Here is a 12,686-nt window from a genome sequence, read left to right on the forward strand (position 1 = left end):
ACTGTAGGAAATTCTCAAAATATCTTCATGAAACATGAACTTTACTTCATATCGTAATTTTTTGGGGCATAAAAATCAATCATTTTGACCCATACAATCTATTTTTGGCTATTGCTACATATATACGCGTACTACTTAAGACTCTTTTTGTGGTGCAGAGTCACATACATGTATAATGTTTCATTGTTTAATACAGTACAGACCAAAAGTTTGGACACACCTTTGAACCAAAGTTTTCTATGAAAATTGTAGATTCACACTGAAGGCATCAAAACTATGAATTAACACATGTGGAATTATATACATAACAAAAAAGTGTGAAACAACTGAAAATATGTCATATTCTAGGTTCTACAAAGTAGCCACCTTTTGCTTTGATTCCTGCTTTGCACACTCTTGGCATTCTCTTGATGAGCTTCAAGAGGTAGTCACCTGAAATGGTCTTCACTTCACAGGTGTGCCCTGTCAGGTTTAATAAGTGGGATTTCTTGCCTTATAAATGGGGTTGGGACCATCAGTTGTGTTGTGCAGAAGTATATATAGAATTAAATATTTTATAGAATTAAATATAATTCCACATGTGTTAATTCATAGTTTTGATGCCTTCAGTGTGAATCTACAATTTTCATAGTCATGAAAATAAAGAAAACTCTTTGAATGAGAAGGTGTCCAAACTTTTGGTCTGTACTGTATATTTAAAATATATAATTTAGCAATAAATGTGATTTAAAAAACAGTTGACAGTAGTAATTTGATTGTTTACCTGTCTATGTTCATATATATGTATATATATATATATATATATATATATATATATATATATAATCACACATTTATTGTGTGCTATAGTGTGCTTTTGTTACAGTGTGAATGATTTGGTGTTCTTTTTCTTTAATCATATGTTTGTTTGCTTGTGTTTTCAGATCCGTTCGTCAGTCATCACGCTGTGTTTCGCCGGGAAAGAGTTCAGCTGGATCCGACACTTCGTCATCGCTGCTGCTATTCTGGCCTTCAACAACCTCCTGGTGATCTTCGTCCCCACCATCAGAGACATCTTTGGCTTCATCGGTCAGTAGTTTCTCTGTACAGCTCTCTTGAGAGGAGAAGAAACTTGAACGCACACATATTAATTCCTCATCTTCCTCTTGTAGGTTCATCTGCAGCCACCATGCTTATCTTCATCCTACCAGCGGCGTTTTACCTGCGGCTGGTCAAGAGCATACCCTTCAGATCACCTCAGAAAATATCTGTAAGTACAGACAATACGTTACAATACAATATTATGTTACGTTATATTATATTAACCTTTCATTTGATCTCCAGGCGACCATTTTCCTGGTGGTCGGCATCTTCTTCATGATCGGCAGCTTGTCTCTCATCGCCATGGACTGGATCCACAACCCGCCGGGCTCTAAAGGTGCTCATTAAAGCAGCGCCGGTCCTCTGCTGAAGCCGTTTCATCCCTCAACATGGACTCTCAGTTCTCACCGAACCCTGTGCCTCTACCTCTCTCTCCTCTCATAAGCTCTCGTTTGTTGTTTTAACTTCTCCCGTGTCTTTTCCCAGCACTCAGATCATTGCGTTCACGAGTCACGCTCATCGACACGGATGTGAACGATGGAAAGAGAGAGAGCTGGGTAGAAGGGTTCATCATATAAGCACTTGGGGATTTTTATCAAGACATGCCAACAATCACGTTTTCATCACGTCTTCGGGTCCTAGATAGTTAGTTTGTTATTATTAGTTCACTCAAAGATGACATTTCAGTCATTTTCTCATCACGTATGCTGAGGAAAATCTTCGACATGCAAAAGGAAGGCAACTAAACAATGCTGATTTCCATTTCTGAGTGAACCCTTTGTTTAATATGATCATATTTCCTCTTTGAGAGGGGGAGAAAGGTCCAATTATTGCATTTTTGTACTAAAATTAAGTACAGTTGGTCCACTAAAGCTCAGCTTTTTCCTCTCAAACTGATCCATAAACATCGACTCGATTCTCTTGGTTAAGAGGATTTTGAGTGGTTCAATTTTGGTTCAGTTCAAGATGTCTCGACAAAAGCAATTCAGCTGCTTTTTGAACCACACCAAACAGGCAGAAACATCCATTTCTGACTCATTAATTACCGTTAAGTCACACACACAGGTTCTAACCTGACCGTTTGCTCTCAAAGCCGGCTTCGCTTTATATTAACAGAATGCGGTCCGTACAAATCAGCTTTTATTGTGGAGATCTGTGCCTTCTTCCTGTGCCGTATCTGACTACACTGCCTTGCTGGAGCGAAACATGGAGGTTTACAGAAGCGAGACGGTCACGCCTGTCTCCGTGCTGAAACAGGTTTCTGCATGCGCCGGTCCAGCCAAAGTGGACGATATTTAAAGATCATTTGGTGATCTATTTACTCGGAAAGCAAGTGAATATTTCAAATGAAATGGTTATGATATTTTTGCATGTTTTAAATCACAAACATGGTCTTTTTGGACGTTGTATATGGTTTGTAAATAGTCTAATTTGGGTCACTGATGGACGCTGGAAGGGACGGATACATCAGATGTTCACCGGTAGAGTTTTAGTATTATATATTAGATGTCAGTGCCATTATGTTTTCTTTTTGTAAATTTGTAGAAAAGCCATTGTATTTCTATTGTGCCTCCTTGACGGTTTTTACGATGAACTGAAAAATGGAGTTGCGTGTTTTTTTCTTTTCTTTTTTGTATGTTACTTGATTAGTTAGCAGCTGAAATGGTACAGAGAGACTCGTACAGAGAGTGAACGTTTGGTCACATTTGACATCTAGAACGTGCTTGAAAAGCATCTGATTATAAGCAGGATTTGTCTTCCAATGTTTACCTCTAGAAACCACGTATCGGACGTGTTTGTAAGTGCGATTTATATATGTCTTGAAGTCGACATGAAAACTGACCCTATTTGCTTTCTTATTATTGCATAACTAACAATAGCAATACATTTATTACAGTATTTGTTTTTTAATCTTTATTAACACTACCCATACAGCCCCAAAAAAAAAATCTGGCCAAAAATAATTTTAAATAAAAATTAAAATATATTTAGTATATTCAATCATCATATACCAAAATAGTATTTCGAAATATTTGGAGGGCAAATTAAATACTTAAAAAAATATATTTATATTTTTTAAATACTTAAAAAAAAATGTATTCACATAAATATAAATTGTATATTTATGTAAAAAAATAAATAAACATAATTTATCAAATATATTTTTGGGCCTAAAACTTTATGTTTATGATAGCTCATGTATTAACATACAACTTTTTATAATAATGTATTAGTAAACTGTGAAATTAACACCTAAGAAAGTTTTTTCCATGTTATGTTAACAGATAAAACCTTATTGTTCCAAGTTCCAAAGAAAATGTCTGTTTGAAAAAAAAATTCATCAAAATGTCAAAACCACTTCACTTTTTTCTCATTTCTGACTGATTACAAGAAGTAAAACGGGTTACGAATGTGGTTTCATGTCGACTTTAAGCGTGTTTACATGCTCCTGATCGCTGCAGACGCTCCGTACGTCCACAGCCTCGTGCCTGTCGCTTCCTTCAGGAAAAATGTGCAGGAATTGTAATGTCTTTGAATGTACGAACTGTAACAGTTTACATGTATTTTGGTAATGTGAAGTCAACTGAGTATCCCAGTATTTTTCTGACTGTAGAGGAACAATCGAGAGGAATGAGGTGAAGCCTCGTCCGCTCACAACTTACGAAACCACAGCCAATCGGCTGCGGCCTCCTGCTGCTCGACCAATCACGAGCCGCGTATATCTGCCACGTGACTGGGGGATTTTTGTATCACTGAAGCTGTTTCCATATTATGTAACATGAAAAATAAAGAAATGTGAAACAATGTTTTTCTTTGTGATGATGATATTTGTTTGAACACACAGTAGTTGTGCATGTGTGATGAGTCATTTCCGGTGTAATTTGACCATGCACGCCAGGGCAATAAAACACTAGTGTGTCATGATCCAACACTTGATCTGACACACACTCACACCCTCAATCCAGAGCTCATGTTTAATGCAGTGCTGCAAATGAATGAATGAACACAGCAGGAAGAGAGGCCATGTGTGTGTGTGTGTGTGTGTGTGTGTGTGTGTGTGTGTGTGTGTGTGTGTGTGTGTGTGTGTGTGTGTGTGTGTGTGTGTGTACCTGGTATTCATCACGTTGTGGGGACCAAATGTCCCCACAAGGATAGGAATACCAGTAGATTTTGACCTTGTGGGGACATTTCACAGGTCCCCATGAGGAAACAGGCTTATAAATCATACACAATAAGTTTTTTTGAGGAAGTAAAAGTGTGCACAATCTCCTGTGAGGGCTAGGTTTAGGTGTAGGGTAGGTGTAGGGCGATAGAAAGTACGGTTTGTACAGTATAAAAACCATTACGCCTATGGAATGTCCCCATAAAACATGTAAACCCAACATGTGTGTGTGTGTGTGTGTGTGTGTGTGTGAGCTCTCAGGATGCAGGTCACAGGCTCAGCATGAATCACATCAACAGCTGCTTATGTAAGACCACCATACAAGCACATCTGGCCGCTGGTCACCCGTGTGCTTCTGCTGTAATGACAGATGCTTTTACAGCATTATAGCCTGTCAGAATGAGTCTGTGTGAACATACTATACTTAAAGACAATTTCACAAAAATTTTAATCATTTTAGAATTTTCCCTACATGCATATAATTACCAAACAAGCAAGTCATGCCAATGAGACATACACTGACATTTTTTCTTCTGCATTTTATTTTTGGAAACATGTCAAAATAGTTTCAGAGTCTCTACTAATGGTTATTTGAGGAATTTGACTGGGTTAATCCTGGCACACGGCACACAATAATCATATTCAGCACACATTACACAATAAACATGTGATCTGACGCAAGAATGCAAAATATTGAGTTAAGAATGTGGAGGAGTGAGGAGTTTGTGCGTTGGCATGAGGAAATGAAAGTTAAACATTAGCCAGATGGCAGAGAATGCGAGCAAGAAAGTTCTGGTAATGAAAAGAATGTCTATGTCTAAGGTATAATGTAATTTTATGTTCTTATAAGACTGTCGTTATTATCTGTAGATCCTAACGTTTGTTAAACTCAAACCTTAAATGCATCCGCCAGTCATCTGTGTAAGCAGGCATACATATAATACAACACTTTATCAGAGAAAATCTCTATTAAAGCAAAAACTGCACAAATATAAACTGAACAGTAGCTCTCAGTGCGTTTCTGATGTCTCAGCATCAAAATCAGCGCGTGAAGTCAGCATTATAGAGCCTATAGAAACAAGTTTTGAGTCAGATTTTGCTGACTCATAAAATGCACATATGCATTGCATCCAATTAAATACTCTCTAGAACGAAAACGGGGAAATCTTGGGGTCATTCCTCTAGAAAGTACCACAAAACTTGTCTAAAAAAGCATAACCAATGTTCTTTTAAAACAACATGTCAACACAGGAAAAATAAAAATATGCATTAAAGGCAGATTCGTGTTCGGAAGTGGCTATTAGAGAGCTTTGTTTGCTAAATCCTATAAACAGAGGCAGCTCCCTGCCCTGAGAACACATTCATTTCTATGACCTGAAAAAGACATCCTTCACACAATATCTTTATTCAAATGATAATGATTATAAACTAAGCTCTGAGGCCTGTACAAGAATGATGATCAGATGCCTTGAGGTGATGCTCACTAAAATATAACCACACCTGTCTGATAGCATTGGTATTAAACAATGCTGGAATCAATTAGCAGCATGTTGCTCATATTCAGGGTTTGGTGCCTAACACATCCTTCAGTGTTTGTGCTCTAGACTCATGGATCATTCTTCAAATCGTGTCTTTTGACGAGAGAGTGCTGGTAACTAATCAGAGACACTATGAAACCACAATAAAGGAGGAACCCAAGCCGAATCTAGCTCTTTTGAATTGGCAACCACAAGTAACACAAGTTTAACTCTCCAAAGACGGCACAGAAGCACTTGTGAATAGCATTCAATGCTGGTCAGAGGTGGCATAAATGCATTTACACAGCAACTGTATATTGATACATCGTAAACAATGTAAAGTCATGAAAGTCAGACTAAATTAAGCCTGCTCTGACCCACCTCAGCCCCTTGTATCAAAGTTATCATTGCTGTATGCCACATCTGAGCTTTAAAGTGTTTCTGAAAAATGTAGTCTTTTATGCATGCATTGCATCTTTACACTGAATTTTTTGAGCATGCACAGAGCAGCGTTAACTTGGCTGGTAAAGATGCCAAATGCCTGAGCAACCACCAGAACAATCTAGAATTAGTGAGTTTTGCTTTACGCTCACAGTGAGCGAGTTTTGCTTTAATTATGCTAAAGGTGTTTGATGAGTGATTGTGCCACATTCACCCCGAAAGCTCGATTTATAGCACAAACGACCCCACAAATCTCAATCCGCAGGGATTCTGCTGTTGGTGTAGTGTTCAACATCCAGAGAGAGATCGGGGAGGTCATTTAAGGATATTGTTTTCTCACTTAACAGGGCATGTCAGTGTAACATGTGTGCACAAGCAAACTAAAATGACCCAGACACAAACACTCGCAGTGAGGATAAGTGTGGAGATTCAGGAGACATTTAGAAAACAAAACAGTCATTTTTTTTCTGTTTTGCCAACATCGTGTTTGTAATTGTGCATGTTGTTTAGTCTATGCGGTTCTTGGTGATAATAATAAACTGTCATGTTTAACTTGTAGGGCAATTTTATTTACTTTTTCCTGATAGTAGGCTACTGTGTTGTGTCACTACTTGAGGACCAATGTAAAACTTGGATCCTTAAGCAAAAAAAGAATAAATCAACGATTATGAAATGTAATGAATCGAATCGGTTGACCATAAATTAGCCTTTGATCACGATGACTAAGGTGGTTTTGACGCCACAGCAACATCATGCATGAGGGAGGCTTGCACTGTCATGCTCTCCCTCTCTCTCTCAGACACACCCTCAGGTTTACAGATGCTTAACTACGATCTGGGTGACGCATGCTTTCTATCGCACATAAACAATGCTTCACCTGAGTAACAGCACAGGCCACGTGAGCAGGAGGCTGTGTCAGCTTTACTCTGGAGTTTTTTCACTTTTGAATGAAGCTGCTAATTTTAACATGCATCTGTCCAGTCTGTCTTTAAGATACAGTATTGCTGAAAAGTATCTGTGTTTTCCTGTATGGCGAAAAAAAAAAAATTAATTATGTGCTAAATATATGTTTTAAATAGCAAAGCTCAATTAAATGTGTTTTTAAAATGTAAAAACTTTTTAAAAATACTTAAAAACCTTAAAATGGATAATTAATTCAAAAAGATATATAACACACATTTAGAAAACATAGGGTGAATCTTTATTTCACTTTATGGCTTGTTCACACAACAAGAATGAGCAACCGGAGTCGATCCGTTTGAATATATCCTGTAACCACAGCAACAGACTGAAGTAAACATAAAAAATGGCGACGTCCATATCACGGCAGATTCGTATCACAGCTGACGCGAAACTAGTTCAACTGAAGCGCGTCAAATCGTTATTAACCGACAGCGACTTTTATACCAGAGCTGAGACCTAACCAGACGCGACGCGACACGATATGAGAGGTATCTTTTTCATGTTAATCAGGGTTTTTGATTAAACCAGTCGCAACGGCGATACGCGGGTTAACGGTTTACCGACGTCGAGTGCTAATTTCGAGTATTGATTATGTGCGTTATGTAATGTTAAAAGAGTTAATTGTAAATTCCAGTATCATTTTTGCAGTTTGATTTATCATTACCCTGTTGAAAAAAAAAAAAACAGTATATGCTGGTTAGGTAGGTTTTGATGCTGGGATGCTGGTTTTAGATGGTTTATGCTGGTGCTTTGCTGGTTCATGCTGGTCCTTATCTGATTTATGCTGATCCTTTTCTGGGTTATTCTGGTCCTTAGCTGGTTTGTGCTGGTGCTTTGCTGGTTTATGCTGGTCCTTAGCTGTCCTTTGCTGGTTTAGGCTGGCCCTTTGCTGGTGTATGTTGGTCCTTAGCTGGTTTATGCTGGTCCTTAGCTGGTTTAAGCTGCTCCTTTGCTGGTTTATGCTGGTCCTTTGCTGGTGTATGTTGGTCCTTAGCTGGTTTGTGCTGGTCCTTTGCTGGTGTATGTTGGTCCTTAGCTGATTTGTGCTGGTGTTTTGCTGGTTTATGTTGGTCCTTAGCTGGTTTATGCTGGTCCTTTGCTGGTGTATGTTGGTCCTTAGCTGATTTGTGCTGGTGTTTTGCTGGTGTATGTTGGTCCTTAGCTGGTTTATGCTGGTCCTTTGATGGTTTATGCTGGTCATGTTGCAGCATAAGCCAGCAAAGGACCAGCTTAAACCAGCATCCCAGCATCAAAACCTTCCTATCCAGCATATGCTGTTTTTTTCAGTACGGCCTGGTGGTACTGGTAGGTATGTTTTTATTCTGGTTTAAGCTGGTCCTTTGCTGGTTTATGCAGGTCATGTGTTGGTCAAGGACCAGCATAAACCAGCAAAAGGACCAGCATAAACCAGCAAAGGACCAGCATAAACCAGCAAAAAGACCAGCATAAACCAGCAAAGGAACAGCATAAACCAGCAAAAGGACTAGCATAAACCAGCAAAGGACCAGCATAAACCAGCAAAAAGACCAGCATAAACCAGCAAAGGAACAGCATAAACCAGCAAAAAGACCAGCATAAACCAGCAAAGGAACCGCATAAACCAGCTAAGAACCAGCATAAACCAGCAAAGGACCAACTTAAACCAGCATCAGAACCTACCTAACCAGCATATGCTGTTTTTTTTCCAACAAGGGGGTATAGCCATATTGAAAGTGACAATTGATATTTTACCTCAGGAAGACGTTGTGAACTCTTTGTGAACTAATAGATGAATTCTATTAAAATTTACTTTACTATTTATTAATTAGATGCTGCATTTATTTATAATTATAATTTTGATGTACAGTGTGCTTGCAGAGAGAGACTCTTCTGAGCTCTCTAGCTGTGATTTTTGATTGTCACATCAGGACAGAAAAACAACTACTTGTTGCTGGAATTGCATCACATCTCTGTGATATTCTGGTCTCCACTGACTCCTTCAATGTAAGTCTGTGTGATCTTTGTGTATGTTTTATTGTGCAACTGATCTTTCCTCATCTTTCCTCAGCAAGACCCGTGGTTTGAGGACTTTACGTCAGGATTTGTAACCAGAGCGATGACGGTGACCTGTGACTTCTCTGCATTTCTCACCTCTTTTGGATCGTCCGATTAGGTAACCATGTTATACTCACACCTGTGCTAGAGGGTTAAACGCCTCATTTAGCAGCCGTGCATGAAATGCATCAATCAATCATCTGACAGTCAAGTGCAAAATGATGGCGTCATTCTGTACTACTTACAAATACTCATAAAAAAGCTAAATCACAACTCACTATAAGCATAAGCAGCACATATGTTGTTTAAGAGTATTAACACTACACACTATTGCCGGACCGGAGCATTTTTGAGTCTGTTTTTGTTGCAAATAAACACAAAAGGTGGTTAACGTGGAGGAACACAATGTACTTTTATACTAAACGATCAAATATGTCATATGTTTTCTTTCTTGTTGCAAAGACCAACACCTGCATAAAAGTATGTTGTGTTCCTCCGCATTAACCGCATACGTGTTCACATCGTAAAAGTATGTTGTGTTCCTCGATAACCGCAAATATTAAACCAAGTACAGATGCATTAATGATGGAAACTAGCCCATCATTTAGATCAATTGTGACGCATGAGACCAAAACCTGATGTCATGTTCATAGTCACAAAATGTTCTAGAACAACAAACTATTGTCTTTGATGAACTAAATTGATCACCTACTGACAACTGACAGAAACTCAGGACAAGACAAACGAGAATAATGAATGGGAATAATGGCAATTTCAAATAGAGGAACTTAATTAATTTTTAGGTTGACTTCTAAAAAAGGTTGTGTCTCTGGATCTATTTAATCTTATCTATTTTAGTTAAGATCGACTGCTAAAAGTAGCTTATTTAGCATGTATATTTAATGAACAAGTAAGAAGGTGTCACTGCCATTAGTACAGAGTCAATGTTGTGTTACTTTACTAAAAAAAACAACACCACATAAAATTACAGTTAAATTGAACATTTACTCTTCTTATCCAGTTCTATGCAAAGCATGCTTGGAATAAAAAATCTACTGCACAATTTCCAAATTTAACAAGACATTTTAATTACAGTTTTTTACAGACGCTAGGACACATTTCTCAATACTTTGGTCACTTTTGCAAAACTCTTCACACAATTCTCCTAACTGACTTTCAGCTTGGCAAAGCAGTTCATTTCACATTCAAAATGCACTACAACTACCAAAACACTTTATTCAGGTCTCAAATAAACTCATTCTTCCAGAACACTAGCAAAGGTTGACAGCCGACAAACACACTTTGTCACCCACAAAACAATGACCTAAAAAACACTAACAACATGTAGCATTACGCAGTGTTTTCTTGTGTAAAACAAGGAAACATCTGTTTATAATTGCAATATATATTGTTTATAACTGCAATATATGTTACTGGAATGAATCAGACATGATGCAGAATTCATCAATATTTTATGTAATTTATTTTTATATGGGTCCATGTTTACATCACAATACAAACCTATTCAGCAGTTGTCTCCTTTTGTAATGAAATTGAAAGAGTAACACCTGTGTAGATGTTCATCTACTACAATGAGAATCATCTGTGGCTGGTTACAGTTTTTCTCAATTGCTAAAACACTAAACCCTAATGTCTGAACCAAATGCTCAGTTGCCTGAACCCATTGATTGAATCAATCACTCTTTTGGCAAAACCATAAGCACTTTTCACCTGTTTAGACACAACTTGCCAACACATTTTCATTGTGATGCACCCGTGCTGCATAATGGTGAGCACAGGTGACAAAAGTCAAACACAATTACAGTTTTTTCCAATTGCTAACACACAATTTTTCGAACTAGTCTGGTTTTATCAAAATACTTAACACAATTCACAAAACCACACACCCAAACTGCAAAATACCTCATATATCCTGTAAAATGAAGCACTGCAAACGAAACTACACAGAGCATTATCAAAATCAAACTTTTGCATGAAATGGCACACACTTCATTCATATTACCAGATTTTTGCCTAACCAACTACACACTCTTGGGCATAATGAAAAGCACCCCCATCTTTAGTATGCTTTGCCATAATACTATAATATGTATCAAATTGTTCACATGCACAGAAATATGCAGATACACACACATCCTGTTGCAATATTTTTTTTTCATTTTTTTTTTTCACTACAGTAAACAAGTCAGTGCAACATATGCACAGCAGATATATTTACATGGGACTGAACAAAAATATTCTTACAAAAAACAGTAAACTGAAAAATAAAATTTCAGAAAAAATATATTACAGTAAAAAAAAAAAAAAAAAAAAAAAGGTTCTCACCTGTGGTCTTTTTATAGTGCTTACATCCTGATTGAAGTGTTCACAATTAACCATTGAGGTGTTTGGCCAGGTGGCACATGTAATTGGCCAATTAGCTCATGCAGTGTCATTTTGAATAGCAGTGTTTTGAAATGGCAAGCATGTGACTTTATGTCAGATTGTTGTGTCTTATGCAGAGAACTGTTTTCAGTGCATTTAAAAAGTGTCATTTTGAATTGCAAAATGTGTGTAAAGCAAAAAAAGTGTTTAAACTTTTGGAGACTTGAGAAGAAGTTTTGCTCTCTGTGTGTCAGTTTAAATAATTGTGCTGTGCATGTCATTTTAGTGTGTTAGCAATTGGAAAAAACTGTAAAGCACAGGTTTCACCACTTGAACACAACAACTCAAAACTGCTCACATTTGTGGCTAATGATGTGAGGGAACATATACAGTAAGCCAGTTCAGAGAACACAGGTTTGTGAGGCCTGAGAGGAAGAGTTCGTGTGAGAGGTGGTCGAGGTGGTCAGCGAAGACAAAGAACAGTAATATCTGATGAAATCCAAACATCAGTAGATTCACTGTGTCCACCATAATCCGAAGATTTAGAGAAGAGAACAGGTAATTACCATTTTTTGACATTATAGTCAAATAATTATTTTCTCACATTCACTTGCATTGACGGTTTTTCAATCTAGAGGTCCAGTGGGGTTTTACGGATGGGCGGGACTTACCAGCTCTATAGTATGTCATACAGTAATTGCTGTCAACATTTACATACTGTACTATAATGTCAAAAAATGGTAATTACCTGTTCTCTTCTCTAAATCTTCGGATTATGGTGGACACAGTGAATCTACTGATGTTTGGTTGTACCCTTTGTCCAGCCTCCCTCATGCTCATACCATGGACAAGAACATGGTCAATCACAGTCGCTCTGATTTCATCAGATATTACTGTTCTTTGTCTTCGCTGACCACCTCGACCTCCTCTCACACGAACTCTTCCCATCTATGTTGTTGCCTGGCCAGACAAAATGTGGCCTGTGATGTGGATGAAGTCCTGTGGCCTGACCCAGTACGGAGACATGATGCTGTGGCTGAGTAATGCACTTATTTGTATATTTTTGTACTTTATTTTTACATGGGCTTACTGTTCACAAGTGG

At 37.9% G+C, this 12,686-nt stretch overlaps 1 protein-coding gene across 1 annotated transcript; it reads left to right on the forward strand.

Moving 5' to 3' along the window:
- Positions 1–884: 884 nt before the first annotated feature.
- slc38a4 (solute carrier family 38 member 4) lies at positions 885–3,889 on the forward strand. Its single transcript, XM_073838190.1, has 3 exons — positions 885–1,068; positions 1,152–1,249; positions 1,324–3,889. Exons 1-3 carry the CDS (start codon positions 900–902, stop codon positions 1,426–1,428), a joined length of 372 nt encoding a protein of 123 aa, XP_073694291.1. The 5' UTR covers positions 885–899; the 3' UTR covers positions 1,429–3,889.
- The last annotated feature ends 8,797 nt before the right edge of the window (positions 3,890–12,686 follow it).

This window comes from Garra rufa, chromosome 4, assembly GCF_049309525.1.
Source record: "Garra rufa chromosome 4, GarRuf1.0, whole genome shotgun sequence".
NCBI lineage: Eukaryota > Metazoa > Chordata > Actinopteri > Cypriniformes > Cyprinidae > Garra > Garra rufa.